We start from the raw sequence: 13,365 nt of genomic DNA, 5'->3' as shown, positions 1-13,365 counted from the left end.
AAGATATGAATTAATCAAGATTGTTCTGGTAATATTCTAAGATTTAGAATTAGGTCATCCAACTTAAAACATATGAAAAACATTTCACAAAAAGCTTCTATTTACTTGCTCTAAACAACAACAACAAGATTACTCTAAACAACAACAACAAGAAAACAAATTTATTCTTTAGAATGAAACAAAAAACTCATAAAACACTCTTGTAAAACATAATCACCATCTCTTTCTGTCTGTTCCAACTTTCATATCGCTCCTCTTCCAATACGAAGAATGACATCAACTTCGCTCACGACATCTGTCCCGGGGAGCCGAACAGGAACGACAGCGTCGTCCCGATCTTTAAGTGCATGCTTCTCTGCCGCCAACTGAATCTCGGAATTGGAGAAGCTGTCGGGATGATTTGCGATATTCATCGGAAGGTCATCAGGAAAATTGAGTGATGCGAAAGAAGAAGCTCCACGAAGACAGACGATGGCGGCATCGTGGGCTAGGGCAGCTTCCTTCTCAGTATTGTATGTTCCGAGCCAGATTTTGTTGCGGCCCATTTGCTTCCGCGACTCCGCCACCCACTTTCCCGGTTTCTTCAACCTCACTCCTTTGTAATTGTACCGACCGCGGACTCTCTTCACAGGAATGGGCTTCATTTAGTTTCTCTATCTCTATTCTGATGATAATTCATGAACCGACCTCATTATATATAGATAACTATGATTTAGTTTTTTTAGGACGCGTGGCTTGATCACATACGGTTCATTTTGTGAAATTTTGAACGGTTGATCCTTCTTGCATGCGGTTACACGTGTCTACATATTGAATGATTGATGATTCATTGGATTGGTTCGAAGAAGATGAATAATGCACTCGGTCGGTTGCCCATTTTATGTTTTTTGGTATTATATATACCATTTTTAAAATTTCTTTTCTCCTTATCTTTTGATGATAGATAAGGATGAAACATCTTTAGGTCAATCGGTAATACAATCTTTGTATATAAAAACGAAATAATAGTAACTGAAACAACATTCAAACAAAAATTAAGAAATAAAATCAACATCAAAACTTGATCACTAAGTTTAAATTCAAAGGTGTCAAATAAATAGATTGATTATGAACCATTTTTTTTTAAATATCCATTTAATAAATAATCGATAAAAACATGACATGAAAAAAGTTATGTACAAATTAATTGATTACATTAGAATAATTAATTGACTCGTAAATCTTCAAGAATGCAAATAATATCTTCATACGAATCCTCAAGTTTTCCGGATCTAATCTCAGACATCGTCATGATAATGTCATTGTGAATAATGTTTAATGACTTAATTACTTTCGTTGTTAAAAGTTCTCCAATTTATTTCCAACTAAATAATCCACCAGAAAATTATAGGGATAGAGACCCATCTTCTAAGTTTTGCATTTTTAGTCGCCCCAAATCATTCCTCCCAATAGCCACTAACAATTTCCGGCATAACACATTGTATTCCAGTCGAATTCCACAATAGACTCCATATATACTTGCAACAACGTAATAATATAAAAGTAGATGAGAAGTTGTCTCAACCTCTTTATAACACATACGACAACGACTCACAATAATCATGCCATTTTTTTTATACATCTATCGTTAGTGAGAATTCTGCCATGAATAACACTCCAACCAAAAAAGAAGATCTTAATAGGCATCTTAGACTTCCATAAAATTTTCCAACAAAGATCAATCGGACTAACCTTATTGAACAAAGTGTAACAATGTCTCACATGAAAGTTATGCAGATCACGTCACCGCATAGAATCTCGAGACGACTGGTTTAACCCTTATTTCTAACAATTAACAAAAGTCTATTATTGGACATGCTTTCCTAACAAGTTGCTCATAGTTTAAAAAAAGTATAAAAAAATAAAATAAAAACAAAAATGAAAGAATATATTATTTATTTTTATAAACTTGATTAAATATTAAATTTATTTATGTTATGAAAATATTATTTGGTTTAATTATTTAAATATGATCTTAGAACCAACCACTCAATGTCAATTATGTTCTAAAGTAGACTTCAAAAATTGAAGTAACTCATTTGCAATTCAAAATTAAGTAAGGCGTCTCTCCACTTCTTCGCAACACATTCTACAACGACATACACAGTTTTTTCATATATCTATCATCCGTCAAGATCACCTCCATTCATAAAACGAGAGTTTTGAAGAGAATTTAGAATCCCGCAACTCATCTCATAGAAAGTCATATGGGACAATCTTTGCAAATGATTTTTAACAATGACCAACCTTAAATGAATTCATATATTGCCAACGTAAAATGTCACGAGAAGAGGGAATCACCACATTGCAACTCACTAAGTGTAACATCCTTTCATTTAAGGTTACCTCTCTATCATTAATTCTTCTCATGTATTTGATTATATTCGCAAAACTATTCGAATGTTTATCGAACATGTACTTGACCGAGACATTTCTATAGATCGCGGTCGGAGCGAGGGTTGTGAATGCCAATGCAAAACTTTTGACACTATACAAATTATCGTCCCACTATATTTTATGGGCCTAAAAAACCAATAACGCAGTGACAGAGAAATCTCTACCTAAAGTTCTGAGGCAGTGAAATTTGTCTTTGTCCGAGTTGGTAAGCCGCACTGATTTTTTTTTGTGTCAAATTATAATTGATAATATACCATATAAAATAATGAGAAACCAATATAAATTATTAAAGAATATAGGTAAAATGACTTCTAGATTAAAGACAAATTCCAAAAATTATTTATTAAAACAAATAACTCAAAATTCAATAACACATACATCTCTTTTTTTTCTGAAAAAAAAATATGAACACAAATTCGAGAAATGATTATTAACACAATTGAATTATATATATAAGCAATAAACGACTCATATTAGAAGTATTATTATTTGGATTACAAAAATTCGAGATGACAAATTTATGTTGGAATTTTTAAACTAATTCTATAAATTCCATTAATGAATGGAAATTAGAACGTGGGTAATAAAATCAAATCAAATTCACATGAAATTCTAACGTGAATTAAAGGGTGAAATTTGATCCAAATGTATAATTTAAATCAATTAATTTAAATTAATTGATCTAAAATGCCTTGATGACCAATTAACAAAATGTTGTTAATTTGTAGTGTAAATTACATGAGTTTGTTATTATTATTATTTGTTATGATAATTAATATTATTATTAACAAATTGGAAAATCATGTAACGTTAGTATTGAATTGTAAATGCCTTAATTGTTTTGGAAAACAATTACTCTATAATGAAGAGAAAAACGTTAAGGTAATGAAGAGGCAAACAATGTCAACCGTTGGATCAAATGATGATTTTATTTAATGGTTTAACTTTTCAACAATATATACTCATTCATTATTCATTTTACAAAAACTTCATCCTTAATTTTTCTCACTCTAGAATTCCAAAAGCTCTCTTCTTATTTTGTGAGTGTTCTTCGAGTTCTTCGCTCGATATTTTCTGTTGAAACCCGGTGATAGTTCAGGTACACTGATCAAGCTCGACGAGTAGTGATTTCAGTGCAGAATCACTACTGGATTCGTTGTACCCTGGGAGACAGCCATCTACGATAAGCTCCAGCACAAACGGGAGATGGTGAAACTGTTTTAAGGGAAATGTGCCAAGCACATGCCTCGAATCAACATCTTAATCGGTGATTTTGTTCTTTGTATATCTTATTTTATTTGTATTTATTTGTAACATCATTATATATATATATATATATATATTCTATTATTTCAAGACAAGATATCTAACAATCTTAAAACAATTTCGTGTGCTAAGTTATTTAGCAGCTTTTGCCGTCGAAAATCTTTGTCTTTGATGTTTCAGAATCCGAGTCGCGATGTTGCAAAGAAGATGATTGCTTATTTCGATAAGATAAAGTTGTTCATCTAAAGGAATAAAAGAATCTACAAATAAAGATAAGTCTTTATTTATACATATAATGTTAATTATTATTAATATTATTTGTATGAAAGCTTACTTTTATAAGCTAATATATGTTGATGTAGATATATATTCTAAAGAAAAATGATGTATATTCATTATTTAAACATTTTATACAAAATAAATTAGAAAACAATAATTTATTTTATTTTTACTTAAATGTTTGTTGGTTATTAAAATTATTAATAATAAAGAATAAAAATAAGAAAGTAACTAATATGTTAGCTTTCAATTTTTAGAAAATTAATGGTGTTAAAATTAATTATAATTGAAACATATGGTTTCAGTTTTAAAATAATTAATTATAATATATACTTTCTTTTTAATTAAGTAATAATATAATTAATAAGAATAGGGTAGGATGATTTAATAAATAAAGAGATATGATATCTTTATTTATACATTGTTTTATATATTACATTTTATTCTGGTAATAAGTTATCGTTTTAAATGTATATATATTCATTTGTTGACAGAGTCTAGTTAAATATGATATATAAGTTGTCTCTAAAAAGAAGACAAAAGTTCATAAAAGCGGTACAACAATGAAATGACGCATTGGTGTAGTGGTTCAAAGTTTAGATACAATGGTGTGTGACGGAAGGGAGTTCCTGTGTTCGAATCCAACTGATGAGATGATTTGATTTCTTTTTATAGAAATCAGATTTACTAAAATGACTATGGTCATTGATGTTAAAATCCATTCCAATTTCTTGTGTAGAAATTATGAGATGAATGAGATTGTCAATGATTTCTTTGTAGAAATTAGACTTGATAAAGTCATTGATGTTGAAACCATTTTCAATTTCTTGTGTAGAAATTATGAGATGAATGGGTAGTCAATGATTTCTTGGTAGAAATCAGACTTGTTAAAGTCATTGATGTTGAAATCATTCTAATTTCTTGTGTAGAAATTATGAGATGAATGAGTAGTCAATGATTTCTTGGTAAAAATCAGACCTGAGTCTTGATGTGGAAATCATTATAATTTTCTTATGTAAAAATTATGAGATTAATGTGTTCATAATGATTTTTATAAAATATATATATAAATATATAATATGATTTGTCTAAATGACATTAATCATGAAGGTTGAAATCATTATAATTTCTTATGTAGAAATTATGAAATGAATTGGGTATCCTAATGATTTCTTTTATAGAAATTATGTGATTCATAATGACAGAAAATGAAGGTCATATGTATAATGAGATTAAATAAGTTATTTGTTTTAAAACTTATTCTAATCATGCATTTAAAGAGACACGACTGTGTTAGTCGAAATTGTCTCGGTGAGAACAATATACTCAGATTTATTTTGAGCATGCATAGTCGTTTCATGTCGATTATTGTTCAAAATGTGGCAATGTAAGTACTTCGATTAAGATATAAAATATATTTGTAGTTATATTTAATTTGATTATGTGCTAATTGATTATTATTATAAATCATGCATATTTAATAATAATATGATGATTCATGTTATTCATAATAAGTATGATTATCTAGAAATTTATATATATATAAATTAAGATTTATTTTCTATCTATTTTTATTTGAATAGATAATTTTGAAATTTGTCACAAATTGTGTTCTTTGATTGACAAAGAATTGTTATAGAATGTCAAAGGTCATCTAATTAATTAAGAAACGAATATTTGATGACATGAATATTTATTTTTATAATTAGTTAATGTTATATTCGATTAAAGATAAATGATCAACATTCTAATTAAGTGTAATAATTAATATTCTAATTAATTATCATGTATTTTTTAAACGTATTTTTAATGATAAATGAAATTGTATATATATTTGTTTAATAATATATGACATATTATTTATTTGATTACGTTTCTATGTTATTGACTATATATATTATAGTTGTTTTGTTGTGGTGACAAAAAATCATGAAGCAATAATATACAATATCATATATATGGATATATTAATTTTGATTTAATGTAATATATTTGATATACATTGTTCAACGCATCATTAAGACTTACTTAATTTGATAATTTTGAAATCAAATAATTACAAGGAAAGTCTTGTTTGATTTGAGAATAATGTGGCAAACGAGCCGATATTATGGGATGCAAACGTGCAACCGGAAATAAATGTTTAAGCGACTTCGGTCAAAGGTGCTTGAAACATTATGATTTCTTTTGTAGAAATCATGTGATACGGTGAATATTTATTTGATTAAATATTCTAATTTCTTTTATAGAAATTAAGTGTTGAAATAAATATTTTAATTGATTAAATATTTTTAATTTCTTATGTAGAGATTATGTGAAGAATGATTTATAAATGAATAAACATTCTAATCTCTTGTATAGAAATTATAATTTATTCAATTAAATATTTATAATATAGTTATCTTATTCAATGTATGATAAGTATAACAAAAGAAATTTATAAAAGAATTGTGTGACAATTTTTTGATTAGAAAATCATTGATTTAAATCATACAAATGTGTGTGATTTAAAAAAGGATACCAACACGAATGTGGGGGCAAATATTTTTATTGATTATAATACAAAAATAATTGTGTATATTATGATAAATAATAAGATAATTCATTGTTAGAGAAATATGTTCTCTATAAAAGATAAAGTTGCGCAACTTTACAAAAAGAAAGAAAACAACAAGAAAATGTCTTGTTTATATTTGCTGAGTTGGTGCTCAAATCGATATTTAAAATTTTAGGATTTTGAAATCAAGAAACGTGTCATATCTTGACATTACATTCATAAAATTTTTGAAGAATCAATGTCTTCAAAATGATTTTATGAAATAAATGAAAATGAAAATTTATAAAGTTTTGATATGACTTATAACAAATTTTATAATAATGATATGAAAATTTGATCATACTTTTATTAAAAAGTGGATGTGACAATTATATATATCATGAAGACAATGAAAATTATTTCATTACGTGTCTTTTGTACGATATTTTTATCGTTGAAAATTACGATAAAAATGATTAAATCCATAAAGGATATGAATTGCACTAAACGAAATATCATGTTGTTATCAAATGTTATATTCATATTATTAAATGAAAGACTTTACGTCTTAAAGTGAATATGTTTACACTTAGAAGTGCAATCTACGTATGGAAATCTTCTAAGAAACTTATGATGGATAGATTAAACGTTATAATCTATATTTTTAACTTATGTCGAAAAATAAAATATTTTTATGTAAAATATATAATCGTTTACACGAAGGCAGAATAGTTCAAAGACATTTTGTCTACTAGTTAGCCAAGTAAACAATATTTTCATAAAAAATTAGATGATAAACATGTACGAATGTCTACGCTTCTTATTAGAAGATGTTCCAAGGTTAACTAGGAATGTACCAACATAAATTTCTAATTATTATGATAGTAATTAGAAATTGGACAAGCTTAGAGTCAATGACAAGTCTAGACATACATGTCTTAGATATAATGTCATTATACTATACTCTCTAATGGAGTTATCAAATTTGACTATGTAAGTCAAAGATAACATTGTGGATCCACTAATTAGATTATTGAATAGAGAGATAGTTTGAAGTCTTTTTAGACATTAGCCTACTATAAGTTGGTATGAATGAAAACCCAACCTATGCAGACTGGAGATCCCAAGAACTAGGTTCAATGGGACAACCTAATTGTACTGACTTGGAAAGTTATTATTGAGGATTAATCCTATAATGAAACAATATATATTTTGACGAGGATAAGCATATCGCTTTTAATGATTCTTTGTGAACAAAGAGATCACCTATGTGAGGGATAAGTGGGGCCGCTTTGAAGGAATTGCACGGCTCAATTCTAGACCCTCTCACAGAACCAGGCGCGTGTTCCATGGCCAAAACGGACACAACCATTAGAGCTTGACATGTATCCGGGAGAATTCTATGTGAAAGTGTGTAATTGTTTACACAAAAGGCAGAATAGTTCAAGGACATCGAGTCTACTAATCAGCTAGTAAAGTTATATGCTTTCACAAGGGAAGGTTTAAAGGGTTACACCAGACGCCGTTAACGTATATTTAAAGTTGATATTTTTGTCTTTTAAAATTGTATTTTTTTTTGTGTAATTAAGAATTACATTATTGTGTTTAAAGATTTGTCTGTAACAATTACGTTGTTATGGAACTTAATTAATATTTATGTATTACATATATATGATATGTTCAATAAATGATGCACGGTCCTTTACTTATTATTATTTGCTTATTTATCAAGATTGTAAAAAAATATTTATTTTTGTTTATTAAATTTGAAATAGTGATGGTAACATTTTATATAAATTAATTTGTTACTTTTATTTTGAAAATTTTAGGTTGGAACAGAAAAAATTAGAAAAAATTGGGGGTGAAAACAATATAATTACAATGAAAATATAAATAAATGTTTTTAAATAAGTAAATTAATTAAATTATCAAGGATACAAATATTATTTAGTTTTATTATTTAAATATGTAAGGATGTTTAACAAAAACAAAACAAAACTTGTTACGTGTGTTGATTATTGAATTGTTCAATAAACCTGTAATATTTATGTTAAATGTATAGATTATTTGTATTATTATAAGTTATAGTTATAATATTATTTTAATTTTAATTCAAGTAGAATGAATGTGTTTTGTATTTGACTTTTTCTACGTACCTAATAAACTCTCAGATTAAACAATAAATAAAAATAATTCATTGTTTTGTACGTGACTTTCTCTACCTAATCAACTCTGATTAAAAAATAAATAAAAATAATTCATATCTTATCATTTCTTTTTGGCACATTGATTAATTTATTTTTTATTAAAATAGTCAATAATAGATTGGTAAATAAATTTTAAATCAATTAAAGTGGACCCAAAAAGATAAATCAAGCCACTAATTGAGAAAAGAATATGGAACGCATGTATGGACTCATGACTTTAGCTTATATACTACTAACTTGGACTTGTAATAAAATCTAGTGAAATATTAATTAATAATTAGTCTATTTCAAGGGTATATGTGTCACTTTTACACTATTTCTTTAGCAAAATGTTTCACATAATAATCTCGTTGAGATCTTTAGACAAAAATCATTCTTGTTTCAGATTAAAATTTTCTGATAAGTAATAAGAAAATGAAATAGAAAGAGTAAAATAATTTGACAAAATTAAAAAGAAAGCTATATAATATTTTTTCTAAGATTAAGTATTAATTACAAAAGTTCACAAGTAGTAAAAATTATTCTATCGTGTAAAAAATTCACAATTATGTATGGTCTCCTAAAAATAATACAACTAATAACTAATGTAATTGTATAAGAACTCACTTTTTAAGCCCCAATTTGTAATATATAATATTATTAATTATATATTATATAATATTTATTTATCGTATAATATTATATCCATTTTTTTTAATTATTTCTGTATATTAAGTTAATTTTTTTTCTTCATATTATATATAATAATATATTATTATTTTTTCATATTATATAATAATTTATTATTTATTTATCTCTCCATATGATATATAATGAATATACTAATTTTTTCTCTTTTTTAACTGTTTTAATATTTTTATAACATTTCCGTTATTCTTAATTTAGACTAATTTTCCCTAACTATTCTTATTCCTATTCTAATAATTTTATATCATTAAACTTAATTAGCATTTAGCCCGTCCATTTGCACGATTAATAATATAAAAAACCGTGAAAAAAAATTACGGATAACATTTTTAATTTTTTTTTAATCGTTTTAAGTTTATGGGTGGGTCAACCCACAATCCGACCAAAGTATCCATTTACTTAACATCATTATATATATATTAGTTAGTTAAAAAATTGAATTTATATTAATGTTAAAACGTCCCGCGTTCATCAAATTTGGTGTTGAATTTAAAATATAAAGTCTTAGTAGTCTAGTTGATAAAAGATTGTACTTGTTTTTGTTAGGTTGCAAGTTCGAAACATACCTCTAACATTTTTTATTTTATTTTTAACCGTTTTAAATTTAACGCGGGTCAACCCACAATCCGACCCAAGTATCCAAATTAAGCACAACTCTCGACCTGACAATCCGGACACTTTAAAAATTAAGCATCATTATATATATATATTAGTTAGTTAAAAAGTTGAACTTATATTAATATTGAAACGTCCCGCGTTTATCAAATTTGGTGTTGATTTTAAAATATAAAGTCTTTGTAGCCTAGTTGGTTAAAGAGTTGTACTTGTTTTATTATGTTACAAGTTTGAAACATACCTCTAGCATTTTTAATTTTATTTTTAACCATTTTTAAATTTAAAGGCGGGTCAACCCACAATCCGACCCAAGTATCCAAATTAACCACAGCTCTCGACCTGGCAATCCGGACACTTTAAAAATTAAGCATCATTATATATATATAAATTAGTTAGTTAAAAAGTTGAACTTATATTAATATTAAAACGTCCCGCGTTTATCAAATTTGGTGTTGAATTTAAAATATAAAGTCTTTTTAGCCTAGTTGGTTAAAGAGTTCTACTTGTTTTGTTAAGTTGCAAGTTCGAAATATACCTCTAACATTTTTAATTTTATTTTTAAACGTTTTAAATTTAAAGGCGGGTCAACCCACAATCCGACCAAAGTATCCAAATTAACCACAGCTCTCGACCCGGCAATCCGGACACTTTAAAAATTAAGCATCATTATATATATATAGATTAGTTAGTTAAAAAGTTGAACTTATATTAATATTAAAACGTCCCGCGTTTATCAAATTTGGTGTTGAATTTAAAATATAAAGTCTTTATAGCCTAGTTGGTTAAAGAGTTGTACTTGTTTTGTTAGGTTGCAAGTTCGAAATATACATCTAACATTTTTAATTTTATTTTTAACCGTTTTAAATTTAAAAGCGGGTCAACCCACAATCCGACCCAAGTATCCAAATTAACCACAATTCTCGACCCGGCAATCCGGACACTTTAAAAATTAAACATTATTATATATATATAAATTAGTTAGTTAAAAAGTTGAACTTATATTAATATTAAAACGTCCCGCGTTTATCAAATTTGGTGTTGAATTTAAAATATAAAGTCTTTGTAGCCTAATTGGTTAAATAGTTGTACTTGTTTTGTTAGGTTGCAAGTTCGAAACATACTTCTAGCATTTTTAATTTTATTTTTAACCGTTTTAAATTTAAAGGTGGGTCAACTCACAATCCGACCCAAGTATCCAAATTTACCACAGCTCTCGGCCCGACAATCCGGACACTTTAAAAATTAAGCATCATTATATATATATAGATTAGTTAGTTAAAAAGTTGAACTTATATTAATATTAAAACGTCCCGCGTTTATCAAATTTGATGTTTAATTGAAAATATAAAGTTTTTGTAGCCTAGTTGATTAAAGAGTTGTACTTATTTTGTTAGGTTGCAAGTTCAAAACATACCTCTAGCATTTTTAATTTTATTTTTAACCGTTTTAAATTTTACAGACGGGTCAACCCACAATCCGACCCAAGTATCCAAATTAACCACAACTCTCGGCCCGACAATCCGAACACTTTAAAAATTAAGCATCATTATATATATATAAATAAGTTAGTTAAAAAGTTGAACTTATATTAATATTAAAACGTCATACGTTTATCAAATTTGGTGTTGAATTTAAAATATAAAATCTTTATAGCCTAGTTGGTTAAAGAGTTGTACTTGTTTTGTTAGGTTGCAAGTTCGAAACATACTTCTATCATTTTTTATTTTATTTTTAACTGTTTTAAATTTAAAGGCGGGTCAACCCACAATCCGATCCAAGTATCCAAATTAACCACAGCTCTCGACCCAACAATTCAGACACTTTAAAAATTAAGCATCATTATATATATATATATATATAGATTATATAATTTATATTATAGCGGTCCTTTTTATCTATAATATTTTAATTTATTTTTATCATAAATCCAGCTCTATTATAAAAATTAAAAACCATCTTTAAGTTTATAAAAAATATGAAAATTATCTTTGAGGTTACATTTTAATGCTCTTAAAATTTATTTATATGCTTCGGGATAGGTTTGAGAAATTTAAACAATACAAATAACTTGTTGAATTTTTATTTAATAGAAATTTTAAAAATGTTATTGTAAAGCAATTGCTGAAAGATTGTATTAAATTAAAAAAAAAAATTGAAACACAATCAACAAATTAATACTGATAGTGATGAATTATTTTAAAAGCTTAGTAATTTGAATACAATATTTTTTGTACTGTATCAAAGTTTTTCTAAGTTAAAATTAATAAAAAGTTAATTATTATGTCCAATGTCATAGGAAAGATTAAATGAATTAATCGAAAATTTTACCTAAAAAATACAAAAAAAAAAAAAAAAAAAAAATATAAAAAGTATTTATATTGATAAATTATTATGATATATTTTTAGTTTACAATTTATTATATTAATATTTTTAATATATATTTTGAAATATTTTTTATACTAGTTGCATATGACATTATGGTCAAAGAATAGTGAGCAGCTAGTCAAATGAATGGCCAGGGGGAGTCAGAGGATGGAAGGATCGAAGAGGAGTCAGGCTTAGAATTGAAGAGTTATATAGGTTTTGTTTTGGATAGGAGGTTAATGTGTATTTTTTTTTTTGATAAAATATTTAATTATTATATTTATTTTATTTTTATAGAACAACAAAATTTGAATTTGCATTGGCCTCCAAACTTTCGGAGCCTGCCTAGGCCAAATGACATTAGAGTCGCAAGGGGAGCCGGACTTAGAATTAAAGAGTGATCGATATGTTTTGTATTGGAAAGGGGGATTTTTGTTGTAAATATATAAATATATAAATATATAAATATATAAATATAAATATATATAAATATAAATATAAATATATATATATATATTAATTAGACTATCCACGGTAGGGTATCAAATTTTTTCATTTAATTCAGCTTAACACTTATTTTAACACTCACTTTTTAGCATATCCTACAGCAGAGTGTTATTCAAAGTATCAAGATTACTTTTTCATTTTCTCTCACTTCCACATCATTTATATATAATTTCATTTTTTTAACCATGGGTAATTCATCATGTTTTGGTTCGAAGGTTTTATATTTGGGTTTTGAGCTTGATTTGGGAAGTAATTTAGAAAAAAAGTTGTAGTTTTGTGAAAGATCCATGAAAGAGTTTAAAGATTTCAAAAGAAAGGTGATACAAACAAGGATGATAATATGGTGGAAATTTTCAGAAATGTTTTGGTGTCCAAATGACACAAACCAAGTCTCTATTTATAAATCCCGAAAAATAAAAAATAATGATATATATATATATATTTTTTTTGATCAATTATTATGCAAA

The 13,365-nt window shown here is 26.5% G+C and overlaps 1 protein-coding gene across 1 annotated transcript; it reads right to left on the bottom strand.

The window, feature by feature from the left end:
- Positions 1–242: 242 nt before the first annotated feature.
- On the bottom strand, positions 243–644 carry LOC124935441 (ethylene-responsive transcription factor ERF017-like). The gene has a single exon (XM_047475874.1). It carries the CDS (start codon positions 642–644, stop codon positions 243–245), a length of 402 nt encoding a protein of 133 aa, XP_047331830.1.
- Between the last annotated feature and the right edge of the window lie 12,721 nt (positions 645–13,365).

The sequence above is a fragment of the Impatiens glandulifera genome, chromosome 4 (assembly GCF_907164915.1).
Source record: "Impatiens glandulifera chromosome 4, dImpGla2.1, whole genome shotgun sequence".
NCBI classification, from domain to species: domain Eukaryota; kingdom Viridiplantae; phylum Streptophyta; class Magnoliopsida; order Ericales; family Balsaminaceae; genus Impatiens; species Impatiens glandulifera.
Note: the sequence above shows the minus strand (reverse complement) of the source record. Positions and strands in the feature narration are given on the sequence as shown.

What these genes read in the sequence shown, in the direction of transcription:
- LOC124935441 (XM_047475874.1), bottom strand. Translation starts at nt 644, where the DNA reads ATGAAGCCCATTCCTGTGAAGAGAGTCCGCGGTCGGTACAATTACAAA.